The 22,725-nt window shown below is 53.3% G+C and overlaps 1 protein-coding gene and 1 long non-coding RNA gene across 4 annotated transcripts; one reads left to right on the forward strand and one right to left on the reverse strand.

Annotated features, from left to right (window-relative positions):
* Positions 1–2,449: 2,449 nt before the first annotated feature.
* DMTF1 (cyclin D binding myb like transcription factor 1) lies at positions 2,450–22,448 on the forward strand. Of its 3 annotated transcripts, none has more exons than XM_078610449.1 (17): positions 2,450–2,598; positions 6,929–7,033; positions 7,604–7,702; positions 9,646–9,776; positions 11,412–11,484; positions 11,927–12,003; positions 12,790–12,947; positions 13,316–13,348; positions 13,947–14,056; positions 14,890–15,118; positions 15,771–15,922; positions 16,904–17,116; positions 17,361–17,428; positions 18,491–18,730; positions 19,464–19,868; positions 20,347–20,494; positions 20,918–22,448. In XM_078610449.1, exons 2-17 carry the CDS (start codon positions 6,931–6,933, stop codon positions 21,013–21,015), a joined length of 2,337 nt encoding a protein of 778 aa, XP_078466575.1. In that variant the 5' UTR covers positions 2,450–2,598; positions 6,929–6,930; the 3' UTR covers positions 21,016–22,448. The 3 variants fall into 3 exon arrangements, with proteins under 3 accessions (XP_078466575.1, XP_078466578.1, XP_078466576.1); XM_078610452.1 differs by having other exon boundaries at positions 9,649–9,776; XM_078610450.1 differs by lacking the exon at positions 2,450–2,598 and adding an exon at positions 2,683–2,922.
* On the reverse strand, positions 16,923–21,379 carry LOC144730011 (uncharacterized). Its single transcript, XR_013587779.1, has 3 exons — positions 20,098–21,379; positions 19,440–19,994; positions 16,923–17,146 (listed from the first exon to the last, which is right to left on the reverse strand). It is a non-coding gene; the product is annotated as an uncharacterized LOC144730011 (long non-coding RNA).
* Positions 22,449–22,725: the final 277 nt, after the last annotated feature.

A 22,725-nucleotide genomic window follows, 5' to 3' on the forward strand; every position in this document is an offset into this window, starting at 1 on the left:
TGTAGAGCTTTTGGCTCAAATACGCATCAGGTGTAGGGTTTAAAATCCTATATACCTATCCGGTGTAGAGTTTTAGGTTCAAACACGCATAAGATGTAGGGTTTTAAATCCCTTATACCTATCCGATGTAGAGTTTTTGGCTCAAATACGCATCAGATGTAGGGTTTAAAATCCTATATACCTATCCGGTGTAGAGTTTTAGGTTCAAATACGCATCAGATGTAGGGTTTTAAATCTTTAATACTTATCCGATGTAGGGTTTCAAATTCCCTTTACCTATCCGCTGTAGAGTTTTAGGTTCAAACACGCATAAGATGTAGGGTTTTAAATCCCTCTTACCTATCGGATGTAGAGTTTTTGGCTCAAATACGCATCAGATGTAGGGTTTTAAATAACTTATACCTATCCGATGTAGGGTTTTGGCTCAAATACGCATCAGATGTAGGGTTTAAAATCCTATATACCTATCCGGTGTAAAGTTTTAGGTTCAAATACGCATAAGATGTAGGGTTTTAAATCCCTTATACCTATCCGATGTAGAGTTTTTGGCTCAAATACGCATCAGATGTAGGGTTTAAAATCATATATACCTATCCGGTGTACGGTTTTAGGTTCAAATACACATAAGATGTAGGGTTTTAAATCTCTAATACTTATCCGATGTAAAGTTTTTGGCTCAAATACGCATCGGATGTAGGGTTTCAAATCCCCTTTACCTATCCGCTGTAGAGTTTTAGGTTCGAGTACGCATCAGATGTAGGGTTTTAAATCCCTCTTACCTATTCGATGTAGAGCTTTTGGCTCAAATACGCATCAGATGTAGGGTTTTAAATAACTTATACCTATCCGGTGTAGAGTTTTAGGTTCAAATACACATAAGATGTAGGGTTTTAAATCCCTTATACCTATCCGATGTAAAGTTTTTGGCTCAAATACGCATCGGATGTAGGGTTTAAAATCCCCTATACCTATCCGCTGTAGAGTCTTAGGTTCAAGTACGCATCAGATGTAGGGTTTTAAATCCCTTATACCTATCCGATGTAGGGTTTTGGCTCAAATACGCATCGCATGTAGGGTTTAACAGGACCCTGCGGGGTGGGCTGGTAGGAACGAATAACCAAAGAATATAAACATCATGTATTATTACACTTGTTTAGCCAGGAAAGCCTCACTGAGTGAAAAGGTTTTTGTAGGGTCCTGCCAAGTGTTTGCAGTAGGGGGCGATGTTGCTACACCTAATCGGACCATACGAAGGGAGAGTTTCAGGCCTAGTTCTAGGCTTTAGGCCTAGCTGTAGGCTTTAGGGCGTTGTGAGTTAATTTTTTATTTAAATGTTTTAATTATTTACGTAAAAGCTTTAAATTTAAATGTTTCTATTTAAAAACATGAGGGAATGTTACATTGTTAAACATTAACTCCCTTTCACGCACGCGGGGGTACGATACGAAGGGAGAGTGTCAGGCCTAGTTTTAGGCTTTAGGCCTAGCTGTAGGCTTTAGGGCGCTGCGAGTAAAATTTGAATTTCAAAGTTTTAATTAAAAGCTATCTCAGGGAATTATAAGGGAATGTTACACGTGTTTAGCCAGGAAAGCCTCATTAATTTAAATGTTTTAATTAAAAGCTATCTCAGGGAATTATAAGGGAATGTTACACTTGTTTAGCCAGGAAAGCCTCACTGAGTCTAAAGGTTTTTGTAGGGTCATGCCAAGTGTTTGCAGTAGGGGGCGACAAGTGTTTGCAGTAGGGGGCGATGTTGCTACACGGTCGGACGGACGGACGGACGAAATAATCTATTGGTGGCTGGTCCACTTCGTTCCTACCAGTAAAATCCTATATACCTATCCGGTGTAGAGTTTTAGGTTCAAATACGCATCAGATGTAGGGTTTTAAATCCCTTATACCTTTTCGATGTATAACTTTTGGCTTAAATACGCATCGGATGTAGGGTTTAAAATCTTATATCTATCCAGTGTAGAGTTTTAGGTTCGAGTACGCATCAGATGTAGGGTTTTAAATCCCTCTTACCTATCGGATGTAGAGCTTTTGGCTCAAATAGACATCAGATGTAGGGTTTTAAATAACTTATACCTATCCGATGTAGGGTTTTGGCTCAAATACGCATCAGATGTAGGGTTTAAAATCCTATATACCTATCCGGTGTAGAGTTTTAGGTTCAATTGCGCATCAGATGTAGGGTTTGAAATCTCTAATACTTATCCGATGTAGAGTTTTTGGCTCAAATACGCATCGGATGTAGGGTTTAAAATCTCCTATACCTATCCGCTGTAGAGTTTTAGGTTCGAGTATGTATCAGATGTAGGGTTTAAAATCCCTCTTACCTATCCGATGTAGGGTTTTGGCTCAAATACGCATCGGATGTAGGGTTTAAAATCATATATACCTATCCGGTGTAGAGTTTTAGGTTCAAATACGCATCCGATGTAGGGTTTTACATCCCTTATACCTATCTGATGTAGAGTTTTTGGCTCAAATACGCATCGCATGTAGGGTTTTAAATCCCTCATACCTATCCGCTGTAGGGTTTTGAAGGGCCGCACATCCTGGCCTCTGGTCGCGGCGAGTCCCCGGACCCAGGAAGTGAGTGGCGAGCGGCCCAGCCGCGTGGGAGACGGAGCGGGAATGGATGAATGAGCGGGGAGCGAGCGGGCGGGCGGGCGGGCGTGGAGGGGAAGGGCCGAGTGAGCGGCTCGCCACGGCAGCTTCCCCCCACGCTGGAGCCGAGCGGCTGCTGCTGCTGTGGCTGCTGTGTAACATGGCGACTGGGGCTAGGCCCTTGCTGCTGTGGTTGGACATTGGAGCGCTGGGGGCGACTGAGACCGCGTCCTGCCGGCGCCGCTGTGTGCGAGAGAGAGAGAGAGTTCTCGTGTCCACAGCGGAGACTGCACGTGGCCGTGTCACCGTGTGAGTGGTCTGTCTGTCGCTGTGCTGGGCGCTTGTGAGTGCTGCTGCTGCTAGTGGTGGCTGTGGCTGTCGCTGGGTGCAATGTTTATGCATCACGCGCGCACTACACGGAGGTAGCGCACACACGCAATAGTACAGTACTGTATACACAGACTCACGGGCATTATCCACACATCTTGTATGAGGTGTGCATTCTGATACACGAGGCATACAGACGGACGAGGCCTGTTCGAGTCTGTCAGCTGTGAACGCAGAGAGACGAGGACGTCGCTTCTGTCAAAGACGCGGGGAGAGGGCAGCCGATGGGAAAGATGCGAGAGGGGTGGGGAGAAGAGGCGGAACGTTGTTGGGGTGGCGATCGAGGCAGGGAAATTAGTGGTGGCTGTGCATCATCATCACCTGTAGACACTGTACATCGCCTGTGCACCTCCACCACCATCTGTAGACACTGTACATCGCCTGTGCACCACCACCACCTGTAGACACTGTACATCGCCTGTGCACCACCACCACCTGTAGACACTGTACATCGCCTGTGCACCACCACCACCTGTAGACACTGCACATCGCCTGTGCACCACCACCACCTGTAGACACTGCACATCGCCTGTGCATCACCACCACCTGTAGACACTGCACATCGCCTGTGCACCACCACCACCTGTAGACACTGTACATCGCCTGTGCACCACCACCACCTGTAGACACTGCACATCGCCTGTGCACCACCACCACCACCTGTAGACACTGTACATCGCCTGTGCACCACCACCACCACCTGTAGACACTGCACATCGCCTGTGCACCACCACCACCACCTGTAGACACTGTACATCGCCTGTGCACCACCACCACCACCTGTAGACACTGTACATCGCCTGTGCACCACCACCACCTGTAGACACTGTACATCGCCTGTGCACCACCACCACCTGTAGACACTGTACATCGCCTGTGCACCACCTGTAGACACTGCACATCGCCTGTGCACCACCACCACCACCTGTAGACACTGTACATCGCCTGTGCACCACCACCACCTGTAGACACTGTACGTCGCCTGTGCACCACCACCACCTGTAGACACTGCACATCGCCTGTGCACCACCTGTAGACACTGCACATCGCCTGTGCACCTCCACCATCTGTAGACACTGCACATCGCCTGTGCACCTCCACCATCTGTAGACACTGTACATCGCCTGTGCACCACCACCACCTGTAGACACTGCACATCGCCTGTGCACCACCACCACCACCTGTAGACACTGTACATCGCCTGTGCACCACCACCACCTGTAGACACTGCACATCGCCTGTGCACCACCACCACCACCTGTAGACACTGCACATCGCCTGTGCACCACCACCACCTGTAGACACTGCACATCGTCTGTGCACCTCCACCACCTGTAGACACTGCACATCGCCTGTGCACCACCTGTAGACACTGCACATCGCCTGTACACCACCACCACCTGTAGACACTGTACATCGCCTGTGCACCTCCACCACCTGTAGACACTGCACATCGCCTGTGCACCACCACCACCTGTAGACACTGTACATCGCCTGTGCACCACCACCATCTGTAGACACTGCACATCGCCTGTGCACCACCACCACCTGTAGACACTGTACATCGCCTGTGCACCACCACCACCTGTAGACACTGCACATCGCCTGTGCACCACCACCACCTGTAGACACTGTACATCGCCTGTGCACCACCACCACCTGTAGACACTGCACATCGCCTGTGCACCACCACCACCACCTGTAGACACTGCACATCGCCTGTACACCACCACCACCTGTAGACACTGTACATCGCCTGTGCACCACCACCACCTGTAGACACTGTACATCGCCTGTGCACCTCCACCACCTGTAGACACTGCACATCGCCTGTGCACCACCACCTGTAGACACTGCACATCGTCTGTGCACCTCCACCACCTGTAGACACTGTACATCGCCTGTGCACCACCACCACCTGTAGACACTGTACATCGCCTGTGCACCACCACCACCTGTAGACACTGCACATCGCCTGTGCACCACCTGTAGACACTGCACATCGCCTGTGCACCTCCACCATCTGTAGACACTGCACATCGCCTGTGCACCTCCACCATCTGTAGACACTGCACATCGCCTGTGCACCTCCACCACCTGTAGACACTGCACATCGCCTGTGCACCACCTGTAGACACTGCACATCGCCTGTGCACCTCCACCATCTGTAGACACTGCACATCGCCTGTGCACCTCCACCATCTGTAGACACTGCACATCGCCTGTGCACCACCACCACCTGTAGACACTGCACATCGCCTGTGCACCACCACCACCACCTGTAGACACTGCACATCGCCTGTGCACCTCCACCACCTGTAGACACTGCACATCGCCTGTGCACCACCACCACCTGTAGACACTGCACATCGCCTGTGCACCTCCACCACCTGTAGACACTGCACATCGTCTGTGCACCTCCACCACCTGTAGACACTGCACATCGTCTGTGCACCTCCACCACCTGTAGACACTGCACATCGCCTGTGCACCACCACCACCACCTGTAGACACTGTACATCGTCTGTGCACCTCCACCACCTGTAGACACTGCACATCGCCTGTGCACCACCACCTGTAGACACTGCACATCGCCTGTGCACCACCACCTGTAGACACTGCACATCGCCTGTGCACCACCACCTGTAGACACTGCACATCGCCTGTGCACCACCACCTGTAGACACTGCACATCGCCTGTGCACCACCACCTGTAGACACTGCACATCGCCTGTGCACCACCACCACCTGTAGACACTGCACATCGTCTGTGCACCTCCACCACCTGTAGACACTGCACATCGCCTGTGCACCACCACCACCTGTAGACACTGCACATCGCCTGTGCACCACCACCACCTGTAGACACTGCACATCGCCTGTGCACCACCACCACCTGTAGACACTGCACATCGCCTGTGCACCACCACCACCACCTGTAGACACTGCACATCGTCTGTGCACCTCCACCACCTGTAGACACTGCACATCGCCTGTGCACCACCACCTCCTCCTGTGCAGGGTGTTACAATAAATAAAACATTCAATGGAAGCTGCATCCACTGATCGTTCCACATCTCGTGAGGGCCGCACTAGAAAAGGGATTACGATCCACAAAGAGCTGCCGCTCTGAGTAATCCCCCTTGTGGTCTCAGCATATACACACGGGCACACGCACGCGTTACATTGCAATGACAGACCAGAGACTACAGCCACGAGGTCCAGTCTGAGAAGTCCGTGCACGCTGGCAAGATACAGGGAAACCTTGCCTAGCGCGGTTTTATGGATCGCGTGTTTGGGCACGAGGCGGTGTGCCTCACGAGTTTGTTTTCCGGAACACGGGGATGATGTTTCGGCTTTAGGTGGTTTGTCGCGGCTATGATTCTCATCTTCGCGTCGAAAAGTCCGGCCGTGAGAGTGCTGTATCCTTTGGAAGGCGGAAATGAATCGACTGACAACTATTTACCACGTGCGCTTTTTGCGTGTTTTTGCATGATAATGCAACACTCGACACGATCAACGGCACAACCCAAATGCTCACATTGCCGCATGCATGTAGCAGTCCACACATTGAACAGAGAGGGCGGGGGTGACAATTTCAAACGCAGGTACACAACTCTATATTTGCCATGAGCTCTATTATTTGTCGAGCGTGGTGTTGCCCAGCACGGCATTTCGCTGGAACGTAATCGCCGCGTCCGGCGATGTTTGTTCCCCCTGTCCTACACACCAGGCATCAGCTCATGCCGCCCCACGAGCCCGGAGAGAAGGTGATGGGCTCGCTGGAGATCATGGGAGCTTCTCCGTGGGCAAATAGGATGGAAGGAGGCATGTGACGACTGGGACGGTTGTCAAAGAAGTCGTCCATTCAGCTGTGGATTTCCGATGACGAGCGCGGTGTAACGGTGCGGTGTTGTGCGTGGCGCAGGAATGAACTGTGGGGAAGATGAGTCCCCCGGGGTGACGCTGGAGACGATCGGCACAGTCACCATGTGTCATGACGAGGATGGGAACCTGGTGCTCAGCTGCAATGGTATGGGGCGCGAGGATGAATGATTTGATGAATTAATTTATGCGTCGGCTTTCACGACCAATGTTTTGATTAATCGTTAGTTTACCAATAACCCTCTACCACCCGACAGAGCCAATTAAATTAAGTTGTCAAGTGGGCCGTGCGTGCCGCGTGTCGTGTGTGTACGTGTGCCGTGTGTGTGTGACGTTTGTGACGTGTGTGTGTGTGACGTGTGTGTGTGTGACGTGTGTGTGCATGCAATGTGTGTGTGTGTGCCGTGCGTGTCTGCCGTGCGTGTCTGCCGTGTGTGTGTGTGCCGTGTGTGTGCGTGCCGTGTGAGTGTGCCGTGTGTGTCTCCCGTGTATGTGCCGTCCGTGTGTGCCGTGCGTGTCTGCCGTCTGTGCGTGCCGGGTGTGTGTGTGCCATGTGTGTGCCGTGTGTGTGCGTGACGTGTGTGTGTGCCGTGTGTGTGTGTGTGACGTGTGTGCGTGCCGTGTGTGTGCATGCCGTGTGTGTGCGTGTCGTGTGTGTGACGTGTCGTGTGTGTGACGTGTGTGTGTGACGTGTGTGTGTGCGCGCGTTGCCGTGCAGACGAGCTGCAGGTCAGGGAGGGCTCGGAGCCGTCCACCAAACGGATCTGCCTCGTGGCGGAGCCCGACCCGGCCATCGGAACCTCGCCCGCCGCTACAGGTGGGGGCCGCGCGGTTGGGGGGCGTGATGTGAAGTACGGTTTTGTAATTTTGAAGTCTTTTATTTATGAAGTTTACAAGATGAGTATTGTTTTGTTTCCACATGTTTGGAAACTAGCCAGATGTTTGGAAAAACAAAACATCCGAGTCAGATTTGGCACAGTACATAAAATACAGAAATTAATATCTGGTACAAAAGATGTATTACCGAAGCTTTCAACAGAACAATGGGCTTGCATAATGCGCATGCATAATCTACGTTCTTTACCATATAAATAAGGTTGTGGCTTTGCTTTACAAACACACCGGTTAGTGCTGTAGTAGTGTAGTGTCTCGAAATAACTCGCACTGACACGGAGTAACAGATCACCAGCTCACACTTGACTAACCCGACTCTCGCACCCGTTGTAGGCACTCCTATGACTGCCTTCCACTGCCACCACACACTCTGCTTCTCCTGCTACCCGCTCTCATCTACTCCACACCTCACCCACTCTGCACCTCACCCACTCCTCATCTCACCTACTCTCACCTCACCCACTCTCACCTCACCCACTCTGCACCTCACCTACTCTCATCTCACCCACTCTCACCTCACCCACTCTGCACCTCACCTACTCTGCATCTCACCCACTGCACCTCACCCACTCTGCACCTCACCCACTCCTCATCTCACCCACTCTCACCTCACCCAATCTGCATCTCACCCACTCTGCACCTCACCTACTCTTACCTCACCCACTCTCACCTCACCCACTCTCACCTCACCCACTCTGCACCTCACCCACTCCTCATCTCACCCACTCTCACCTCACCCACTCTCACCTCACCCACTCTGCATCTCACCCACTGCACCTCACCCACTCTGCACCTCACCCACTCCTCATCTCACCCACTCTCACCTCACCCAATCTGCATCTCACCCACTCTGCACCTCACCTACTCTTACCTCACCCACTCTCACCTCACCCACTCTCACCTCACCCACTCTGCACCTCACCTACTCTGCATCTCACCCACTCTCACCTCACCCACTCTGCATCTCACCCACTGCACCTCACTCACTCTGCACCTCACCCACTCTGCATCTCACCCACTCTGCACCTCACCTACTCTCACCTCACCCACTCTGTACCTCACCCACTCTGCACCTCACCCACTCTGCACCGCACCACTCCGCACCTCACCACTCTCACCTCACCTACTCTCTGCTATCTCTCCGCTGCCCCGTACCCACTCGCCCGTCTGTCCCGGGCCGGGGGTTCAGCCAACGCCCCACGCCCGGCGACTGCGTGAGGGGCGAGGTCCCGTTGACGGCTCGAGCGGCAGCGGCGAGAAGTCTTCTCTCTTGGTCCCCGAACAACTCAACTCTGCTCACGCACACTACTCCCGCTGCTATACCCCTCCTCATTCCGAGTCCTCAGTGCTCCCCACTTCAGCTGTCGCCTCCACGGCTCCTCTCACACTCACTAATCCCTCATCATCGCCCCAATCTCCCGTCTTGCCCCAGCGCGCACACCTGCTCGTCCTCGATCGCACCTGCTCAACTGCGCGCACTGCGTACATCTCTACTCTACACTAGCAATGAATCGGCATGTCATTTTTAGGTGACAAACCTTACTAGTTGGCTGTGTTGGGTGGTGGCGGGTTTTAACAACACATTTATATATTTACGCGATCTAACCCCAAAAAACCTCTATTATGGATGATATTGGTCGCGAAAGCCCACATGTTATACCAATGTTTTAGTTATGCATTTGTAGAGTTCTTGATGTTAACCTGCTACAGGCGAGGTGTCCAGGTGGCACGTGTGAGACTGAACGTGGCGCTAAAATCAGAGCAACGAGGCAGCAGCCCCGGGACGAAGCGACTGACCACGTGGTGCGGGCTTCACACGCGAGGTCGTCTCGGCGTCTCTCTCTCTCTCTTGCGTGAGCGCCACAGGAGGCACGGGCAACTTTGTCGTGGCGGCGCCCCCCGGGTCCGACGTGGCAGCGAGCAGCGCGGCCCACTCGCCCACAGGGAACGCCGCGAGCTTGGGCAGCCTCGCGGACATGGACGGCCTAAGCATCGAGGTACGACCCCCACCACTCGCCCCTCACCACTCGCCCCTCACCACTCGCCCCTTACCACTCGCCACTCGCCCCTCACCACTCGCCCCTCACCACTCGCCCCTTACCACTCGCCCCTTACCACTCGCCCCTTACCACTCGCCCCTCAGCACTCATCCTTCCCACTCGCCCCTCAGCACTCGCCCCTCACACTTGCCCCTCAGCACTCGCCCCTCACCCCTCACCACTCGTCCCTCAGCACTCGCCCCTCTCACACGCCCCTTACCACTCGCCCCTTACCACTCGCCCCTCAGCACTCGCCCCTCCCACTCGCCCCTCCTCACTCACCCCTCGCACTCGCCCCTCACCACTCACCCCTCACCACACGCCCCTCACACTCGCCCCTCACACTCGCTCCTCACACTCGCCCCTCACACTCGCCCCTCACCACTTGCCCCTCGCCCCTCACCACTCGTCCCTCACCACTCGTCCCTCAGCACTCGCCCCTCACCACTCGCCCCTCACACTCGCCCCTCACACTCGCCCCTCAGCACTCGCCTCTCACACTCGCCCCTCACCACTCGCCCCTCACACTCGCCCCTCACCACTCGCCCCTCACCACTCGCTCCTCACACTCGCCCCTCACACTCGCCCCTCACCAATCGCCCCTCACCACTCGCCCCTCACCACTCGCCCCTCCCACTCGCCCCTCAGCACTCGCCCCTCACCACTTGCCCCTCACCCCTCACCACTCGCCCCTCACCCCGTCTCGTTAAAGGGAGACGCAAACCAGCAACGGTAGCGTCTCCGCAGTCGAGTTTTTCATCGACCATCGGTTGTTTTGATAATTTGATTCAGAATTGATTACCGATTCTAAAAGTCATAGAATCAGTAAATTAAGGCAGTTCAGTTTTATTGATAATTTCACCAAATGGCACCTGCGCTGGTTCAGACTGCGCCACGCCTTTCAATGTGATTCATCTTTGGCTGCCATCACAAGAATAGTTCACTCTCGTAAATAATGAGGTGAGTCTTGCAAACGAGACTCTATCCTGGTCTCTTGAGCTTACACCTGAATAAAGTAACAGCTGCAGGGCTCATCAGTCACAGCACACACACGCACACACGTACACAAACACACACACACACGCACGCACACCAGTACACAAACACGCACACACGTACACAAACACACGCACACACGTACACAAACACACGCACACACACGCACACACACACGTACACAAACACGCACACACGTACACACACACGCACGCACACCAGTACACAAACACGCACGCACACACACACGCGCACACGCACACACGTACACACGTACACAAACACACACGCACACACGTACACAAACACACACACACACGCACGCACACCAGTACACAAACACGCACACACGTACACAAACACACGCACACACATACACAAACACACGCACACACACGCACACACACACGTACACAATCACGTACATAAACACACGCACACACGTACACACGCACGCACGCACACACACACGCGCACACACGTACACACGTACACAAACAAACACACACACACGTACACACAAACACGCACACACATGCACACACGTGCTCGGTTCACGTCCTAAGCGTTGTCTCCTCTCCTGTGCTGATTTTGCAGCCAACCGGGGCTGACCCTGTGAGCCAGACCTGGTTCACAACCAAGGAGGACAAGGACTCGCTCTACATCAAAGGTGCAACACAAACATATACACGACACATGCATGAACACGTGTGCTTTCTATTCATATACACACACATGACTTGCTCAGTTTTATTTGTATATCAAACATTGCAATATCTTTCAGTCGACAGCCTTTACAAAAAACGCATTAAGCCTCACATTTCAGTATTTGTGAGTGAGTAAATTATTGTCTTGCTGTATACAAGCTTAGCATTACGTCCATCACAGCACGAGAGAAGGCTGTAAAGCCTCTATCCAGATTTGTAGTAATACAATTAATGGCCAGAGATCTGTTTCATCCCCAGAAACTTGAGGCAGCGTAATTTTTGTCACAAAACTCCGATTGTGCCGCGTTGTGGACTGCCAAATGTGTGTGAGGGTTGACCGCGTTCCACGGGGTCAACCCGCCTCTGACCTGCGGTCCACTTGCTGTCCACTGCTTGGCCATGCAGGTCACAAGTGGAAGCAGGGCATGTGGTCAAAAGAAGAGACCGATCTCCTAATCATTAACATCGAGAGCTACCTGAAGGTAACGCGACCGTCCGCAATGTTCGTCTCGTGAGTGCAGCGGCGCCAGCTTCCCCAGTCGGTGTCGAACGATTCCCCCTCCCAGACGTTCAGTGAATCGTCACGAATTAAGGGTCACGATTTGGCGGTGTGGCTAGAGGGATCGTGTGAATCCAATACAATCAACATGTGCCTATGTTAAAGAGTGTATGAATTTACTTAAATTGTTGAATCGATGCGTTTGTTACAGCCCGATGTAACGCACGCAATGTAACACAATGGACACTTTGGCCTCGAGTGATGTCGCTGGATATCAGATCGTTGAGTAAATGTCACGTGAAGCCTCAGCCAATTATTGTTAGGGTTGAGCACGGGGAGCGGAGCCATGGGCCCTGAAACAATCCCCGCTCGTCACGCGATCCACGGTGTACAAATTGCCGGTAACGTATGGGACGTGACAATCGCTTGGAGTGGTGAATGCACCGTTAGTCTCTGGATGCTGAAAGCAAAGGATCCCTTCATGTATTCCGAAAAAATGTCACCGAGTTTCCAAAATCGTTTCGTGTGACTGGAGGGTTTGGCCGGTTCCTTTAGTGAATGTTACTTGGCGAGGAAGCAAACCGGCGCGTGTGGTGAAGTCACGCGCACCAGGGGACGACGTCTCCTGGCCGCCTGTCGTCCCGATGGACTGGAAGTGCCGCCGCATTTCTTCGTCTCTGTGCGGTCCGCCAGCCTGGCAGCGGGAGCGCCGATGGCGGCGCCACACGCTGCCAAGCCGCTGCCTCTGTGCCCCCTCCCGCCCGTGCAGGCCAACAGCATCGGCAACGCGGCGGAGGTCATATTCGAGATGCCCAAGGACGAGCGCAAGGACTTCTACCGCACGATCGCGCGAGGGCTCAACCGCCCGCTGTTCGCCGTGTACCGCCGCGTGCTGCGCATGTACGACAACCGCAACCACGTCGGAAAGTGAGTGGCTCGCCCGTCCGCCCGCAGTCGCGCAGCGGCGTGGCGCGGTGGGCACGGGCCCTCCAACTACTGGACATCTGTGAATAAGAACTTTATAGCTCTTCGGATTCCTCCAGTATAAATAAATATTCTGATGATTCTGATTCAATGGGGGGTACTCCTCTCCAGCGCCTGGGCCACGGTCACTTTGCTGTGTCCGTTTGCTTGCTGAGCACTTTCAGAAGCGTCTTTTCAGATCGTAAGCCATTCAAGAATTGTGGTCAGTGCCCTTGATGCTGGTCAATCTGAACAACTGCAACGTTTTAATACTGCTTGTTTATTGCCTATAATGTTTAAGATCAATTTCAATTTCGTATGTGCTCTTACAGATACACAACAGAGGAAATTGAACAACTGAAAGAGTAAGTATATTTTAGTTTTTCATAAGTTTCTAAAATGCAGTATTATACACAACCTTTTATGCATTAGGTTTTCAGGAGACTTGATTCAGTGTCAAAATCACTGACTGAGAGTCTATACCTGGGGTTAGACCAGCAGTGATAAAACAAGGATTTTGATTTACCTGACAACAAACCCTTTAAGTGAGAGCGCGGGTGAATAGAAGAAAGCCCTCGCGTCGCTTCCTCGAGAGAGCCGCATCCCAGCCGGGAGGCAGCTCCGTGGCCTCGTCGCCGTCCGCTGAGACGACACGGACTCCCGGGTGCTCCTGAGACGACGTCTCGGGACCAACAGAAGTGCCAGTCCAGAGGATCTGGTATCCTGCATCAGGGCCTAGCGGAGGCTCGGGGATGCGCCTGGCTGAGGGTTGGGGCTGGGTTGGGCTTCAGGCTCGCGGCCGCTTTAGGCTTCGTCGAGTGCTATTTTCTGACTGAGAATCAGCTAAACACCCACCCTAGAATTAAACCTAGCCCTAACACCTAACCCTCAACGTAACCCAAACTCTCAACGTAACTCTTACAGCTAACACAATCTCCAACTCTAACCCTAACCTTAACCCAGGCTTCGGGCCAAGCATAGGAATGACTGGGCGGCCATTGGCTCAGCTCTGGGCCGGAGTGCGTCTTCCGTCAAAGATCGCTGCCGGCTCATGAAGGACACCTGCAACACAGGTGACCAGCTCGCTGCGTCCAGGGGCACAGTGGACGCGCACGAGCTTACGGAGAGTGAACCCTTAATATTAGCGTGGGGAGCGGGAAATGCGACGACTTGTTGGGTAGTAGGGAGCTATGGCCGCGAATATTTAAAATGCAAACCCGCGAACTTAAACAGCAAAATACCTGCGATTATTAAGGGTTGACTATGTATTGCAAAAGTAAGAATCTATTTGAATCAAGAAATGTTTAATCGCCCTGTGGTGACCACGGCCTGGATTCAACGCGTAGAGGATTTGTACTTCCCAGGACTTGAGTAGACGCTCCGTTGGCATCGCCCATTGCCAAACGCTTCCATCCCCATAGCTCCATGATGTGTGCTTGTGTCGTACCGTGCGTCATTTGGCGTGACGTGTGATGCTTCGCTCCCGAGTGCTGGCGGCTTCTTCGGAGAATGTAGTCGGGAACCGAAGAGGGCTTGGTGGTCAATGCAGCGGTCAGAGCACTGCACCGCAAGTCCAGTGAGCCGAGTTAATTTTCCCAGCCACGGCGAGCATCAGTGGTGAGGGACATCGGAGAACTGGTCCTGGGCTCTCCCGCTTCACCAAGCCGCAACGACCGGCGTCGCGGCGTACGGCGAAACGACCCTCCGTAGAGAGGCCTTCATCCAGCAGCGGATTGATAAAAGACCGTAATTAATTAAGAAGCTCTCGGCACGCGGAGCGCAACGTCGGACGTCGTGCCGAACAGCGTGCGGTACGACTTGGCCACGCGGGAGAGCCGTGCGGCACTAACGTACGCACGCGGCGTTCCCGTCGTCCACGCCTCGCCCCCGTGCGCGTGCGCCGCAGGGAAGTGGACGGTGGAGGAGGAGCAACGTCTGGCGGACGTGGTGCACGAGCTGACGGGCACGACGCCCGGGGAGGCGGTGACGCAGGGCGTCTGCTGGGCCGACGTGGCGGAGCGCGTGGGCACTCGCTCCGAGAAGCAGTGCCGCTCCAAGTGGCTCAACTACCTCAACTGGAAGCAGAGTGGCGGGCGCGAGTGGACCAAGGACGACGACATCGAGCTCATCCTGCGGTGCGCACGCGGAGGGGGGGTGGCGGACCGTGGGAGGGAAGCGGGAGGGAAACAGGAGGGAAGCAGGAGGGAAGCAGAAGGGAAACAAGTACATAAAAGGCAATGAGATATCCATTTAATTTCATTTTAACTATTCCAAGAACGAGAATAGGATTAGGTGACAAAGCCTTTGCCGTTGCAGCACCAACGTTTTGGAATAACCCTGTTTCCTCCCTTAACATCGTAAATCTTCCTTCAAAAAATGTCCTGAAGCAGGAGAATAGTGCTGGATACAGCAGTCACATTTGCAAATGTGATTTGTAACTTTACTCCTTATCCATGTATTGATAGTTTAATTGAGGGACTATGTTGTCTTGGTGTGGTCTGCAACTGTTCTTGCTATTGTTATTTGCTGGCTTGGGAATTGGTGTACTTATGAAATTTGAACGTATATACTTGATCTATTTAACGTATTTATTCGCAGTGATTTTCTTTCCTTTCTTATACTTTGCACTCTGATGGTTGTTTGTATTGTTTGTTGTTGTAACTCGCCGACCCCGCGCCTCTACTGGACGTCTGAAAAAGAGCTTCAGAAACTCATGGGATTTCTCCCGCGGTCTCAATGACGAGTCTGATTCCGTGCGGCTGGGGGCGCCCGCGTTGCGCCGTGCAGCATCGTGGAGCTGAAGCCGCGGGAGGAGAGCGAGATCAACTGGGAGAAGCTGTGCGACGGCTGGAACAGCGTGCGCTCGCCGCAGTGGCTGCGCAGCAAGTGGTGGACGGTCAAGCGGCAGGTGACGACGCACAAGGAGGTGCCCTTCCTCGGTGAGACGGGGCGCGTGGGCGCATTACGCGTTGTTGCGTGTCCCATTAGCTCCTGCACCTCCGATTAGCACGGTTGGCTACGTACGCTGCGAAACAATTTCAACATTCGTACAGATATACAAAGATCCCCCCGTGTAGCCTTTAACAGACTGTTGGGGGAAGTGCTTTTAGCGAGCACCTATGAAGGCTGGAACGGCACACAAGGAGATGGATGGCCAACACCACGCCCGGCCACTTTTGTCTCCCCAGCGTTCGTAGTGCAACGCGCTAACCGCTACACTACATGACACTACATATATACAAAGATAAAGACATACTGTAGGGGCAAGTGCTGTTATCGAGCACCTACTACATACATACACTACATACATACACACACGTACATACGTTGCGTTTGCACGGTTCAACATATGCAGCCGGCTCTCTCGCGCTACAGAAAATGAAATGGTTTAAGTCAAATTGTAAAGTAATTAAACATTAAAGATGTGTGTGGGTGTGTGTATATATACATATATATGAAATGGGTGAATAAATAAACAGTGCTGAGCTTTTACAAAAAGATCGCAAGCAGCAGAGGGGGAAATCGCAAGCAGCATAGTCAGCCTTGGACTAAAATAAAATAATCTAAACTTCTAATAAAGCATCTAAAACATAGAAATAAAGGATAAACCAGATCATATAAAATATATATTATAAAACAGATGGGTTTAAAAGACAGAACTTAAAAAAAATAGTTTTAGAACTTTACACCCACGATTTGTTGCATGTATCATGATCCCACAGTCCAGATTTGGAAATATTGAAAAAAATTACTCAATTTTGATTCCACATTTTACTGTGAAAACTTGGCAGGAACTTCCTGAAGACAGTCATGAGACTGGGTGAGGATTTCCTGTATAACGAAGCGTCATAGATAGTTGTAGAAACAACAATACATTAATCCCTCCCTAACAACAATACATGAATCCCTCCCTCCCTCAGACCTCCTCGACTACCTGAGCCAGACGCACATCCCCGTGCTGCGTCAGGTGGTGCAGCGCGTCCACCCCACGGGGGCTCCCGCGGCCCCCGCAGGCTCCCCTGGGGTCCCCACTGCCCCCGTCTGCCTGCGCCTGCCCCGCGGAGAGGGCAGCGCCCTGCTGCCCCAGACCACCATCGCCACGCTGCAGATCCCCGTGCAGATCACGCAGACGGGTACGCGGGGCTCCCCGGGGCTCGCCTCCACTTCCAAAGACAAACGCACACACGTGTTGGGGCATGTTATACATGTACGCCGTGCGTGCGCACGATTTTGCTTTACGTGTTTCTCGTCACGAACAAACATTCAAACTCATCTTTACAGCCTTAAACACACATGCAGCCCGGGTCAGTTGTGGTATCATGGGTAACTTTCACAATGCCCCCGTCACTCTCAATTCACCGTCTTGCTTTGGTCCAGGTGATTCTGGCGATGGAGAAACTGTTACAATTAACGCAGCCGCTCTGCAGACGTTTGAAATCTTACCGGTGAGTGCTCGGCTGCTTTAGTCTTGGTTGTACAGACATGGAACTCAGTAAAGACTGGCATGTGTGTGTGTGTATGGACTTGTGTGTGAGGAGTGGTAGTGCGCTACAAACTTGGCGACCCGAGTTAGATTCCTGCTCACGGCCAACACCAGTGACGATTATCTGAACCGGTCCTGGGCCTCCCCTAGGTTGACTCAGCCTCAAATTAGTACCTGGTGAGGTGTGTAAACCTCGCCGCTAGGGAGACAAAGGCGGCAAGGTATGGTGCTGGCCACCCATCCCCTTGTGTGCCGTGCCGGTTTTCATAGGTACTTGCTAACAGCACTTTTCCTAACAGTCTGTTCAAGCAATACGGGGGGGGGGGTCTTTTTTATGGACCTCCATCGCTGCATTATTGACATGCTCAAGGCCGACTATACCATCAGTCGGCCAGGGCTCTGGATTATTCTTCGTGCTTGTGAAGTTCCTGACCCCCTGCTCACAATCAGAACGGACCTTCATGATGGTGGGCAGGCTCAGGTAAATCTGCGTGGCCGGGAGTCGGAGATATTTTCTGTTCATCTTGGGGTGCGAAAGGGATGTCCTTTGACCCCATCACTATTTAACATCTTTAACCATGTAGTTCAAGAAGCTTTGCATTAATGTACCTGTGGAATTTCCGTCTGGTACAAGGGATGGCTCCATATTGGTCAACCATGTTATGTATGGAGATGATCTGCTAATTGCTGCCCACTCTGAGAAGGAGTTAGTACCAAACCTAGAGCATGCTGCTCAGGGTTGGGTCTTACCATTAGCCGCACAAAAACAAAGCACCTGCCTGGGTATTTATGCAGCATAGATGAGGGTAGACTGCCGAATGTGGCGACCAAGGGGAAGATCTAAGACCGGATGATAGGATACTATTAGAGGGCGGAGCGTGGAGGTGGCACGCATTGGCGAGGCGCGGTGCAGTCGACGCCCGTCACCACGGTGACGGCTCGATCTTGCACGGCATGGGTCCCTGCAGTCCGCGGGGCCCGACCGGCGAACCGTTATCGATCTCCTCCGCCTCGCGTGTTGCAGTCGTTCCACCTGCAGGCGACGGGCGCCCTGTGCACGTTCCTGCTGCAGGCGGGCTCCGCCCCGGGCCTTCCCGTCACGCTGAGCGGCGGGGGCCCGGCGGTGGCGCTCGTCCCCACCGGCGGCCCCCCTGCCCCCGCGGTGTCGCCGTCGCCGTCTTCCGCCGCCGCCGCCGGCGTCCCCGAGGAGGGGCAGGTCGTGATGCACGCCGTGCAGCTGCGGGACGGCGATCGCCAGCTCCAGGTTCGTCGGCCGCACCCGTAAACGCGATTGCGTTTAAAAAGAGATGTCGTTTTGTCCTCCGTTTTATCTCGGCGGTGCAGCTGGCATCGTGTCTGGACATCTGCATGCTTAAGGCCTTCATCCAGGCTCACGGCCTATAACGACGCCATCTATCTGGTTGTTTTGTTCGGCAGAAAAAATCTAATTGCGAGTGCATTTGATATTTGCGCCGTTGTTAGAGCGCGAGGCTCTCGTGCAAGAAGGTTGCAGTGTTGCACAGACACGGCCTCCAGTGGTTTCACAGCAGGTGGCGGCGATCGCTGCGCTTCTCCCAATGGAGTAACTTGCAGGTGCATATTCATACTTTCGTATTTGGACCGTGACATGGCCGAGTACATTTGGAATAGCGTCATGAGATGCCATGGACTCACTCGCGACTGAACAGGAGATGGGCACCGCTCTGCGCCTGTGTGAGCAGGGAGACAGTTCGACTCGAGGACTTTCGCGGAAGGGAAATGTTGAGAGTGACGATGCTGCCGCTCTCGCTGCTTACCTCTCCTATACGTTGCACTCCTATCGCGTTTGGTATTGTTTGTTGTAGCTTTTGACCTGCCCCTACTGGACATCTGTGAAAAATATAAAAAGATCCATAATAGAAGATAAAAAGAGCTTTATAGCTCATCGGATTCCTCCAGTATAATTAAATATTCTGATTCTGCTATTTACCCACCTCCTGTTACTGCTGCTGCTGCAGTTGCAGGATGGTCGCAGCTCCGCTGTCGAGATGCCGCACGGCTCTCGCGTCATCATCCACGCGATGTCACCCGACGGCGACCACGCCGACGTCCGCACCATCTACCCAACGGCTCCCGGCGACACAGACCTCGTGTCGCACCCCCTCGCGTCGCCTCCCACCGGCATCGTCGCCGCCGTCACCGATGAAGTCGATGTCATCTGCCCGGGGCACCTGTCGTCCCCCGGCGACCGCGAGCTCCCGCTCTTGGTGGAGGAAGCCCTCGGCACGGGCAGCGACGACGGAGAGAAGGAGGCGGTGGAGACGGCGATGCAGGCGGTGGGGGCGGGGCGCGAGGCCGGCCTGCACGACGACGAGGATGAACGAGCGACGCTCATCGCAGACGCGGCCGAGTTCGTCAGTCAGGTGCGTCGAGTTCCGGGCACCATCGGCGGAAGCAGTGGCAGCGAGCCCCAGCTGCCGGGGCGGGGACCGTGCGGTGATCCCGTGGTGCAGCGCTCTCTGCTACGTGTGGCCATTCAGTCCCATGCTCTGCCAGAAAGGTCATCAAAGTTAGAGAAGAGACCTCTGGTTTCGATAGACTTTTAAAATCAACGGTGAACAGTCGGACATGCGGCGCCAAAGACCAACACACCGGTTTCACCCAAATCGGTCCAACCGGGCGCGTTGCTCTCTGCATTCAACACGGCAAGCGGCGTCTCTCCAGTCGGTTTGCGGAGCCTCGTGAAGACCCAGCAGAGCACCTGACGATTGTCAACGTCATCGTCGAACCCGAGCCACAGGAGATGAGAGCTTTCTTTAACAACACTTGGCCCAACAGCCTGTACAGGAACCGATGCATACATATCGACTGTGTGTGCGCGTGTGTGCCTGTCATCCTAAGGAGTTGAGCTGCCCAGATGAGGACCCGGTGCACGACGGCTCCATGGAGACGGCCATGATGGCGGTGATAGCGGGAGGGTCGCCGCCCTTCCCTCCTGCCGGGGACGACCTCGACGATGTCTCCGTGCTGCCACTCACCACGCTGCACGGTGACCACCACGTGCCACCCACACCACCACTGCATCCACACCGACCACCACCGCACCCACTAACCACCGCTCGGTTCACTCACTAATGACTGCATAACAAGAAAAAAGACATTGTTATTTCACTTAATCCAATCCCGAGAAAAAACAATTACGGTTAGATTTCCTGATGGCAAAACAACTCTTTACAGGGGGCATGAGAGTGCACAATCAAAGACGTATTAGAGTGAAATTAGCACGTGGTGAATATTTGTTTAGTCTTATGTCATCCACCAGTGCTGCCTCCTGGTCATCCGCGTGTGCCATCGGCCATGTACCATCATGCCCAGATGAAATAGACTTTGCCTTCCATTGTTCTATATAAAAGTTTTAATTGATTGAAGTAAACATTTCCGAATGTTAACCCAGCCGTCGTCTTCTCTGCAGACCCCATCCTGCAGACACAGTCCGACGCCTCAAACATCACGGGCTCAGCCCTCAACAGCCCCGAGCACGGCAGCGAGAGGGAGGCAGAGGAGGAGTGACTCGCACGGAGCACGGCCCCGCGTTGAGCCCAGCAGGCGTGCGCGAAGGCCCCTTCTATGAGGAGGGCTTTGTCCCAGACCACGCACTTCAAGGCCCTTTGGAAAACAAGCCATGCTGACGAGCCCCCGGGGCTCCTGTTGAAAACTGCCGTGGAATCGGATCCAGCGGTTTCCTTGCTTGTGTCAAGTCTCGCGGCAAAACGGAGGCATGGGCTTAAAGGACAACGTGAATGCTGCCGACGGACGGCGTTTCTATCTGGTAACTTATTACAGTGGCCTCGGTGCCAGTGACAGGTCGATGGCCACACTTGCGTTTTATGCATAGTTGTTATTTTGTCGCGGGTTTTCGCCGCGCACGCACCACAACGTCTTCCCCAGGTCAGCGCGAGGACGCGTGCAGACCACAAAACAAATGACCGCTCAACTCCAACCCGATTTTCGCACGAGCGTGCCCATCGTGGACAGATCTTCTACGCAAGAAACAACCTGTTTGGAACAAGTCAAGGAAGCAGAGCATGTATTGATTATTGCCAGAAATTTACAGCTGGGTAAAAGAGCGTCACGTTGCTAACACGATCGCATACCTCTCAACCCATACGATTGTTTACCCGTATTCCTGTACAGGGAAATTGAGTTTTTAGGTCCATACGGCGTACAGCCGTTTCAATACGGGCAACAACAAAAATGTGTTTGTCTGTTCGTGTTTCCCCCTTGTGATGGGACTTTGTAGGATGAACGTTGAGATGTATAAGGGCCACGGGGTGACCACTAAGGTTGACATCTATGCCCAATCGCGTGCGGTGATCGTTTCCATGGTTTGATATTGCTCTCGTCACCGTTAGCCATTCCCCATCCACAGCAACAAGGAGGTTGACTGACAGGCCGGGCAGTCTGAAGGACGTTGACTGACAGGCCGGGCAGTCTGAAGGGGGTTGACTGACAGGCCGGGCAGTCTGAAGGAGGCTGACTGACAGGCCGGGCAGTCTGAAGGAGGTTGACTGACAGGCCGGGCAGTCTGATGGAGGTGCCACTGGTCCACACTTTGCCTCGCCGCCTGCCGCTTGACCGGCTTACCGGAAGCGGTGTGGGGGGAACAGCGTGGAGAGGGGCCAATTCATAACCAACGCATGCCCCCATTGTCATCGTGACCTCTCCTAAGCCTTGTTCCAAACATGACGGTGTTCACAGTGAGTCAAGACGCCGGACTAACAGCGGGTTGAGAGGTCCCCACTTGAATGCCTCTGCAATTCGTGTTGGAGAATTCAATGCTGCGTTCTTCAAGTTGGCAGTGTTGGCGAAGGGCAATTAATGTTTCGCGTCTGTACATTACTTGCAAATTATGCAGGAATAAGACTCAATACATATCTTGTACAAAGTGTAAAATTCTCGTGAATTGTTTTCAGTAAAAAAAATTAAAGAAAGGAATGAGAAAATGTCTTATTTTCAACAATAAATGGCAAATGTGTGTTTATCGCGCTACATTCGCTAGATACTGGACCGAGCCGTGTCACCGCAGCGCCTCGTCTGCGACGCGCATCGCGCGGCATCGATTCCTACACATCGCCGAGCTCCAGTGCAGGAATCGTCGAGTCCATCAATACATCGAATTCATTCGGACGCGAATCGATTTCACCGAGGGGGGGGGGGTGGAGCAAACCCCGAACGCGTCTCGCTCCCATTGGTCCCGCGCGCCGCGCGTCATGGGCGCTC

This window comes from Lampetra planeri, chromosome 34, assembly GCF_965212315.1.
Source record: "Lampetra planeri chromosome 34, kcLamPlan1.2.h2, whole genome shotgun sequence".
Taxonomy (NCBI): Eukaryota; Metazoa; Chordata; class Hyperoartia; order Petromyzontiformes; family Petromyzontidae; genus Lampetra; species Lampetra planeri.